Here is a 10,280-nt window from a genome sequence, read left to right as displayed (position 1 = left end):
GGGTTCATTTTGGGGTCATTTCTTACTGATTTTAGAGAGAGATGAGAGCATATAGAGAGAGAAAGAAGAGGTCTAGCTTCATAATCATCCAAACCTTGCATCAACCTTCAAGAATCAAAGAGCCCATTCATAAGTTCTTCATCCAAGAGGTAAGATTCTATACATTAGGATTTAATTTCGAGTTTGGGGTATGAGATGGGGTATTGAGGTATGATTCTTGGGTGTAATACTATTATGTATACATGCATGTACAAATTAGGTTTGTGGGAAGATTGTTTAACATAAATAAGTAAAGATTTGGTTGGGGAATGAAGGAAAAACCTTGAAAAAGAGATTTGAAACTAAGATGCTCAACTAGTATTTGATAAAATGCTCAAATGAGCTGAAATCATGAATACCTTTCTAATTTGTGTTCAATTTTGTTATGTCTCATAGTAGATTGGAATTGTTAGAATTTCCGGAACGTTGTAGTAACTTAAGGAAAGCCTAATCGAGGTATGTATGGCTAACTTTGACCTTTATAAAATTACGTTGTTTGGTGTACAAATATTTGATATGTGATATCTACGTGGATTATTTGTGAAACTAAATTCTTGTGACTGGTATGTGCTTACTTATGCGGGATATTTGTGAATTCATGTGATTAATGTGCCTTGAACGTTGTTGGTTAAGTCTTCCGATATAATAGTGCAAGTAAATGGCAACAAACCAAATATGTGTGTGAATGTGGTTGTGTGGTAAGAGCTGTGTAACAAATGATGGAAAGGAATCGTAATTGATGCAATTGAAGCAACTGTGGTAATATCATATGTGGCTTGTCGTGGGCAATTATCGTTGTGACATAAGATGCATATGAGTTATTGAATATGGTGGAAACGGTATTGATGGTTACGGAAATTCTTTGTAAATTGTTGTTGTAGTTCTTGAGAATTGTTGTTGTTGTTCTTTGTGAATTACTGTTATTGTTGTTGTGAAATGATATTCTGGATGGCCTGAAGCCATGTGATTGAACTGTGGGCTATTGTTGTTGTGTGAAATGTGATTGTCCGGTCGGATCGGGTTGCGCGCCGCAACACAAAATGATAAATTATGGGTTGGGGTTTTAAGGGTGGCCGAGGTAATAAGGGTGGCCAAGGTAATAAGGGTGAAAAGTGATCGAAATCACTATTGAAATGAAAAATATGAGAAAGTTGTGAAATTATTGATGTGAAAATGTTGAAGGGGAAATGGAGAGATTGTAAACTTGTTTGGCTTGATTGTTTCCTTTCATGTGTATTTGATTGTTGATTCCATTACTACATGTTACTTGTGTATTGTTTGAGTTTTCTTAGGGCAAGGTTTGTTCATACATACCAGTACAATTCAAATGTACTGACGTCCCTTTTGCCGGGGGCGCTACATTCGTGTTATGATTGTAGGTGGATCCATAGCAGGTACTCCAGTCCACCGACAGTAGCTCCCCTCCACTTTCCGTCAGCTGTATTGGTGAGCCCCTTTCCTCTCGGGGCCCTGCGTGGCTCATGCCGCTTTTATTCCGGAGTCATGTTTTGGGTAATTGTGTAAGGTATAGCCGGAGCCTTGTTACCGGCAAGTATTGTATTATCCTTTGTATCCTAAGAGGCTCCGTAGATTAAATGTGGGTTACGAACTTATGTAAATATGTATTTTGTATGTTGGGCGATGTAAGTTGTAAACCTCATTAAGTAACCACGTATGTTTTGTAAAAAGGTGTTTTAATTATAAATGGCTAATTCCTTGATTAATGAGCAATGAAAATACGGGGTAACACGTGGGATAGGAAAGGCACCCAGGTCCGCTTGACTGGGGCTACCCGGTCGAGTGCCGGTCATGTCCCTCGGTTTTGGGGCGTGACAATAACAATGTTTAAATTAAAGGAAAACATAAAATGATCCAAACTCTTGTCTTGAGTGAGGATCGAATGATGAAATCTTTGTGCTTTTGCTTCCCCACCTCCTCCTTAGCTTCCTTAGGTCTAAGATGTGTCAAAAGTCCTCAAAATAACGTTTGTACATGTATTTATACTAAGTAGTGTCGGGCCCAGACGAAAACACTCGCTACTAAAAAATCAGGTTTTAGCGACGGACAAATTTTGTAGCTAAATAGAAAATTCGCCGTTAATCTCATTTAGCGACGGACTAGCAACGGATTATCAAGAAATTCTGTTACCTACGAGCGTTTAGTGAGAGATTAGCGACGACGTTCGTAGCTAATTCCAGTTTTTTTGTAGTGACTTTTTCCTGCGAAATAGGATTTCGGCTCTTAAAAAATTGCACAGGCGCGCCACATGGGGCGACGCACCATGCGTGGCATTAGTGGGGAAATCCAGAGACTTGACAAAATTGACAGCAACAGAAAATAGGCGGCCGTGGCGCCCCACGCGCCGCCGCTGTGGTGATTTCTCAGAGTGAGCCTTTTTCTTCACGTTTTGATATCCTTATGTGGTTCTCGACCCTCGAACGCGATCTCGACTTAATCCCTTGGGCTTTTACTCAGACTTCAAAGCTTCAAATCAATCGAATTCATTCCACAACATCTACATAGCTCGGAATCACTCCTACAAAGCATAAAACACATAATTAGTGAAAAACACTAGCGATTAAAGCCCAAACTCAATTAAAGTGCATTAAGCAACTAAAACACGAGATTATAGTCTATCATCACGCAGCTGAGAATAAGGAAGACGAGAGCAGAGAAAAAAGGAGATGGGTGTAACTGAATCCCATAATTTAAGGCACTAATAATGGATTGTATATAAATTGTAAAACCTTATTTAGGGAGGGTAATATACAAAATTAGGATAATTTAAGTAAATAAATTTCAATTATTGTTTTGGGGAAAAAAAATTCAAAACTAAGAAGATGGGACCGCATTTTCAGTTTTAGACTTCCAACGCACTCCTTTTTCTTCTTTATATTTAAATCTTTTCCCCATCAACTTTTGAGGTGGTATTAGTTGCACCAAAAATAAGAATAATGGAAAACCGTAAAGTTTCAGTGTGCAACCAAATTTTACGAACAAGTTTAGGGTACAATTTAGGTATTTTACCTAAATATAAAGAAGAAAGAAAAGGTGGGACAAGCCAAATTCATGTTGAGCAGGACTTGGGCCACTCCCAATATGAAATGGAACCATGCCGAGGCATTACTTATATAGGGTAGAGCAAATGCCCGCTCCTCACTCACAAAAGTAGCTTGCGGCAAGCATCCTGGCATGGTATCGATCAACGAGCTAAGTCGGTCACAAAAAAATTTCAGTTGACAAGTAATAATCAGATCGTATAAGTGGTCAGACATAAGGTGACAGATTTTCACAACCTAAAAACAAATAAAACATGTCTGAAAGTGCAACGCTAGTTATAGACTAATAAATTAGTTCAAAGGTATTTGAATACAGTATCCGGAGTTCATCAGAAATTTAAAGCTACTATACTTGTTCACATGGAGCCATTGCTATTCAGATTGCTTTGGGGAGTACTTCTCCATGAGCTTAGCCAGTTCGAGGTCAAAATTCTTCTCAAGTTCAACCTCCTCTTCCCAGTATTTGCGTCTCAATGCAGCTATCCTATCTTCATGACTTCTCATCAGATTCTCCCTCTCTTCCACAAACTCTTCCATTTCCTTGTCCTGAAGTTTGATAAATTTTGCAACACGCTCTGCCCTGAAACGCAAATGATACATAAGGAAAATCTCAAAGAATATCCATCAACAACCATTATTGTGGCAAACCTATGGTTTCTCAAGAAGAATGGGGATACATTAGTGTGGCATGGAGGTATCTGAAAGCATCAATGTTATAGATAAATATGTCAAAAAGCTTAATACCAGGTCTAGATTTCCCTTGCAACACACAGAGAGATCAAATGGTGTAGCCACTAATTTTTCATGCTGTGAAAACCAAATGGGTCCTAACAAATTTCTTCTCCATAACACAGAGCAGGGGATTAACAAGGTCTGGTTTATCTGATTTAGTTCCAGATGTAACACAGCATAGCTACCAAACTACAGGTACCGAAATAAAGCCTTCAAAAGAATATTTTACCTCACACGATGATCCTCAACCGACGAAGTATTTGCATTAGATTGTTGGACCATCTCACGCTGCTCCTGCTGTACCTTTTCAAATTTGTCCTCCTCAGCAGTCCTGGCATCGTGAATTATTTTGATCTGATCCTTGAAAAACTGTTCTTGGTACTCCATCTGCAGAAAGTATAACTATATGATTCAGATTGTATGTAGAGAACAGAAATTAAGGTAGAGGACAACATTCTAAAAGCAGAAGAAAGGGTTGATGGCTGCTTGCTCCCCAAAAAATAAACACAAAGGATATGAAAAAAAACAAAATCAAAATGCAGAGGGAAAGAAAAGTTAATGACTAAATGAATGTCAAGCAAGACAAAGTTGTCCTAGCGTCAGTAGTAGCAATTCTAGGACGTGATATGTGCAACATACAGACGAAGTTTATCAAACATTCATAAACACCGCTATATGGAATTTAATATCAGAAATTACAAAGAGTTAATATCAATGAATACATCATTTTAAATACATGAAGAGGTCCCACAACAGGATCCTAGTCAAACAATGAACACCATATCCTCCCTACATTCAAATGAAATCCATTATCATTTCTTATCCTAGAAAAGGAGATAAATAATAGCATCACGATAAACAATAGCAAAATAGACGGACAAACAAAATAAGGATGAAATGACTCAGAAAGCACAGCTTTGTATAAACTGTCCCTAATTAAATACAAGCATCTTCTGGAATCGAGATTAAAGCTAGTATAAACTCAGTAGATAAGATATTGCACTTCAGTGAATACACATTAAGAGCCTATTCTACATTTGAACTCAGCAAGGCACCATCAAGTTCAGTTACTGCAGCCTTTAACATCTCAAGGTTTCAGAATAATTGATCAAATGGTGAGCAAGTAACATTTCCATATCTGTCATTTTCTTACATACCTCTTCCTTGATCTGTTCATGGTGCATTTTTGTTTTCAATCTGACAATCTTGTTCTCTTCCAATGTCTGGCGGTGCTTTTCACTCACCAGAGTGAGAGACTCTTCAAGAGCTTTAGCCTGCATCTGGTGTTTAGCAGCTTTGTTCTTGAACCAATTTAGCTGTTGATTATCCTCCATCATCTGCTTCGCTGGATTTCCAACAGCTTCCTGGTATGACCTCATCTCGAACTTCAACCTCGATTTCCCTACAAATCACACACAGCAAATCAAACTTTAATCAACATATTTGTTACTTACAGGGAAGATCAGTGTTCTCCGAAGTACAACAGTTTGTTCAAAAAGAAAATAATCACAAATACCAGGTGAATGTTGGTTAAAGCTGTCTATGTCTCTTTTCTCTGCCATGTAACCATAAAGCAGACGCTTTCCCCCTGAATAATAGCGAGCTGCACGGCGTTCCCATGCGTCTCTGTCTCTTCCATTTTCAGAAAAATGCTCATGCAGACGGTCAGCCTCAATGTATCCCACGGCAGAGGCCTCAAAAATCAATACACTCATGCCACGATGGCCTTGTGGACCATATGAATGTCGAGCCTTGACAGCAGCATAAGAGCTAAAATAGTCAAGCAGCTCCTGATTTCCCATTCCAATCCACTGAGAAATGTGGCTCAGAGAGAGAGAGAGAGAGATACATATTAGACATCCAGCCAATAAAGTGTTAAATAAAAAGTATATCAAGTAGAAGACAAAAATCATCATCTACCTTGTCATTTTCATCTTTGTCATGCCTCGTGTTCATGATAATCACCATTGGTGGCCACACTATTTCTTTATCTTTAAACTCTATGCCATCCCATCTTCCATACACTTCACCTGGAGGTACAACAGAAGTACCTCTCTCACGCAGTTCTTCCTCCAAAAGTTCAGCAAGTTCTCTGTGTATTTTAACCCTTACTCCTTTCGTTTTTGCATGGGTCATCAGTGACTGCAACCCTGTAAACCACTCAATTGCACCTGGACCACCTTTGCATGCAGGGCAGTGCCACTGTCGTTCAGGATCATTAATCTCAGTAACAGTCAAACTTTCAAGAGATTTGAAAAGTTCTTTGAACCAACGATTTTTCTTGAGCGTCTCATAACTCATTTCAGCCACATCTGAGTCAAATTCATCACTCCGAAGGTCATCATCACTTTCATCAAGAAAATCTGATTCATTATCCTCGCCATCATGTTCACTGCCCTTAACATCATCAGCGACAGGGGAAGCATCTTGGTCCTCCTTGGGAGCAGTTGAGGCAGCTCTAGCAGACCAATCCCATCCATTCTTCAGAGCAGGAGGAACTGCAGCAGGTGAAGGGGTGTAGCAATTACCAAAACCTCCGTCATATAGCTGCGGCCTGGAGTTATCTCTGCCAGCAGGTTTTCGAGGATCAATAGGTGTAGACCAGTTATTCCTAGAACCCTGTCCTGGTCCAACATTGTTAGGCATGCCCAATTTCTGAACGACATCAGGATGACCCCAAGCTTTGGTATTCTGGTTTCCCCAAGTTTTCGGACTGGGATTCTGAGGAACCCATTGCTTCCCAGCACTGCTTCCACTCTTGTTCTTAGATTTCCTAGCATACACTTCCCATCCATCATTTTGTTCAGAGTTCAAGCCCATATCTCCAACACCTAGACTTATCTCATCAACCGTTGGTGTAGTTGTTTCACAGATAGCTTTCTTCTTTGCTGACAACTTCCCAACCCCTTTGCTGGAACTCATCTTTGGATGAAACTGTGAGCTGGAAATAAACACATATGATATGGTGTGATCATAAATAACATTAAATCACCGTTTATCATCAGTGTCAGAGAAACAAGAAAATAAAACATAGCTAGCGTTTCACTGACATTGTTCCATCACATGCAAATGACATGCATGACTGAGAATAAGAAAAAATAGGGTAAACATAAACAAATATACACTTGTTGACAAGGGTATAATGTCTAATAGCCACCTAAGTCCTTTCCAATACACACAGATACCAGCTGATATAAAATTGAACAGTTAATAGTCAGCAGACAAATAGTAAGGCTTCAAATTAGCATATCTAGAATTGACATTTCTCAAGGACAAAGAAATAAAGGAAGATAATCCGAATAATTAAGGAAAAAGAAAATGCAAGTTCACTTGAAGAGCACAAACCCCGAAACATAAAGTGTAGTGCATATATGATGCCAAAGTACCACTTCTAATGGCCAAATCGAAAAACGGGTTCCCTTTTGGTCTTGTTAGGCTCCAATCATGCCCATAACTAAGAGATAATAACCAGCATTCTACATGAAATTAACATTTTATAGAAATCAAAGTTTTTTCTCTGAGATTTGTTCTCACATATTAATAATAAATAGAAGAGGCCAACTGGCTAACTGATTTGTAACCTATATAGATTATTATTGCCTCCTCTCCTCTACAAACAGAACACACAAAAGGGAATAAAGGGCAATGGAAACCAAATGTAAGTCCACAAAAGACCTCACTTACGCCAATTCAATTCAAATCTAAAACAAATGATGAGATATTAAAAACTCTATCTTCAAAGATCCCCTATGTTCTTGACAAATTAAAATCAGCATCTATTTTCCACAATTATTCTTGCTGCAACAGTCCTAAAATAGCTGTCAAATTTCTCTTCCTCAAAATCAAATTAATTTTATATGGTTGGTTTCCCCGAAAAGAATAAACCCATATCCAATGTATGTAGTTCCAAAAATTGACGAAACAGTTTAAGCAATAGTATTATTTCCAGACCCGTTTTATGATAAGAGGAGGGTGGTGAAAATTGAAAACCCTTCTATCAAAAGTAACATTATACATCAATCCTTTCTTTATAACGCAGAAGAAGGTCAAGGCAATTAACAACAACATTAAGAAAATGAAAAAGAAAACCCTGGAAAACGATAACACACTACATCTTTTCTTGTTTATATAATTTTATTTTCAGAAAAATGTAAAGAAAGTGAAAGGCATGAGTGTGATCACATAAGCATGAATTAACCAGAAACAAAAAAGGAAATAGAAAGAATATTGGAATCAGGGTCTCTTTCTGACACAAAATGCATTAAAAACCCACCAGTGGGTTTAAGGTTTTGGTCACACAGGAGAAAAACAAGAAATAGGGAAAACCTACCACTGGGCTTCGCCGGAGAAAATGATCGCCGGCGGAAGAAAGTGTAGAAGCAAAGTTGGCCGGAGAGGGAAAGAGAGTGAGAGTGTGGGCTTAGCTGCTCTTTGAGTGGGAAGGAAAAGAGGAGCCGAAGTTAATGAAAAAAAGAACCAAAAACGCGTGATTTTCATCACTACTCAAAAAGGACTACTATTGTACCATGTCTAGTCAGAGTGTGACACCTGTTATTGTACTCCATACTAATATTGGTAGCGGTAGTGGAAAAGAATACGTTTGGTTGGGAAATAACATTAATTATTTCACGATTAGTTATTTAACCCTTTTACTAGTATAATTAACACTTTCTCAGTATATATAGATAATCATTAACTACATGAAAAAAAATTAATAATTTCTTCTATTTTTCTTTTTTGATACCATTCTTGCCGGTGTCATTGGATCCTAAAAATAGTCAGGAAGCAAAATAATAACTCATATTTATGGCAAAACAATCAAATATTGTGACAATGAATGACTCTTTGGATAAGACTTAACTCTTTTACTACTACTTGAACTCTTATTTGGTATGTTGATATCTCATAAAAAATATTTCTTACTTAAAATTTCAGTTTCTAAAACATTATTTTTCAATAAAAATTATTTTTATAATAATGTAATTGAAAAAATTATTCTTAATTCAAAACTCATTATAGTTGGCTATCTAAAAATATAAAAAATTCTTTAGCTAGTGAATTTTTTACTCCATTTTGATATTTAACATTAACCATGTCAAATATCTGAGCTATTTGAATTATATGTAAATAACCTTAACATTTAAACTTTCTAAACAATTATAGATAATCGTTGGATATTAATTAAGTAACACTACATGAAAAAAGACTAACATTTTCTCAATTCTCGTAGTGATAATTTTATTTTTGTACTATTCTCGTAGGTGTCATTGAAAACTAAAATAGCCACAAAGTGAAATAATAACTCATATTTATGGCAAAGCACAAAGGTTGACATGATATAAACGATTCTTTGATTACGACGTGACTCTTATACTACGACTTGAACTCTTATTTGGTATGATTTTATCTTTCAAAAAGTATTTCTATTTTGAAATTTCAATTTCTAAACTTCATATATATAATAATGATTGTCTTTATAATGATGCAAGTGAAGATATTATCCTTATTTTAAAATTCACTTTAATCGGCTACCTAAAAATTCAAATGATTCTTTGGCTGAATTTATTTCAGTATGACTCCACTTTAAATTTATCGTTATCTCTTGCCCCAGAATTTAAATTTTTAATACCCTATATATACAAAAAAAAATTGTTCTTTGAATCATTAAATGTTAAATTAGTTGATTATTATTATAAAATATTGCATATATTATCTTAAAATTGTCAAGTAGTTTATTTTTCGACACCGTACTTAAAAAATCTATGTATTTGAGTTGAAAAAAAATATATTTGAAATCGATGAGATTAACTTTCAAATTTTTATACTCAACAAAGATGAAACATAAGAAGAAATTTGTTGTCATCTTTTATTTCTCATTTTTAGATCTTTCTAACATTTTTTTCAATATTTATTTTCTTTTATCTTATTTTTATGTCATTATTTTTGTTGTTACAAAAATTTAATTTATTTCACTATAAAAGGATGAGTTTTAATAAAAATTGTCTGCATATGAACTTTAGTTATATTTTTAGTCTTTAGTTGAAATTATTTCATATTTTTCTTTTGGCTTTATCTAATCAGCCTAAATAGGTGCTCATCCGACCACTTAAATTAAAAATTGAATGATGTGTAAATTATATATAGTCCATATATAATATGTGTATAATCGTGTGTTGTCGGTATATCATCTATTTATATTAGCTATAAAAAGTAAACAATAAATATGGCAGGATATTATGTAAATACTCCATAAGATTTCGGTTTTTTGAGTTTATTTATGATATAACTTCTATTATAATAATTTTAAAACCCTCTACTAATGTTCAAAAATATCATATCTTTTTATTATCTTTGAATTAGAAAAAGTAAAGAGATTTTTCGAAATAATTTGTTTACATTTTAAAAGTTATATTTTACGTCATACCAATTTTTTCTTTATATATACTCTTT

General features: G+C 35.7%; 1 protein-coding gene across 1 annotated transcript; it reads right to left on the bottom strand.

Moving 5' to 3' along the window:
• LOC109226845 (protein SUPPRESSOR OF GENE SILENCING 3) lies at positions 3,259-8,348 on the bottom strand. The gene is made up of 6 exons (XM_019391730.1): positions 8,161-8,348; positions 5,751-6,771; positions 5,347-5,641; positions 4,988-5,232; positions 4,060-4,217; positions 3,259-3,678 (listed from the first exon to the last, which is right to left on the bottom strand). Exons 1-6 carry the CDS (start codon positions 8,325-8,327, stop codon positions 3,471-3,473), a joined length of 2,094 nt encoding a protein of 697 aa, XP_019247275.1. The 5' UTR covers positions 8,328-8,348; the 3' UTR covers positions 3,259-3,470.

Source organism: Nicotiana attenuata, chromosome 6 (genome assembly GCF_001879085.1).
Source record: "Nicotiana attenuata strain UT chromosome 6, NIATTr2, whole genome shotgun sequence".
Taxonomy (NCBI): domain Eukaryota; kingdom Viridiplantae; phylum Streptophyta; class Magnoliopsida; order Solanales; family Solanaceae; genus Nicotiana; species Nicotiana attenuata.
The sequence above is the reverse complement of the archived record's forward strand: the minus strand, read 5'-3'. Positions and strand labels throughout refer to the sequence as shown.

What these genes read in the sequence shown, in the direction of transcription:
- LOC109226845 (XM_019391730.1), bottom strand. Translation starts at nt 8,327, where the DNA reads ATGAAAATCACGCGTTTTTGGTTCTTTTTTTCATTAACTTCGGCTCCT. An exon ending in TTCTCCGGCGAAGCCCAGTG is followed by an intron (nt 6,772 to 8,160) that starts GTAGGTTTTCCC and finishes GTTTATTTCCAG; the next exon opens with CTCACAGTTTCATCCAAAGA. An exon ending in ATGAACAGATCAAGGAAGAG is followed by an intron (nt 4,218 to 4,987) that starts GTATGTAAGAAA and finishes TACTTTCTGCAG; the next exon opens with ATGGAGTACCAAGAACAGTT.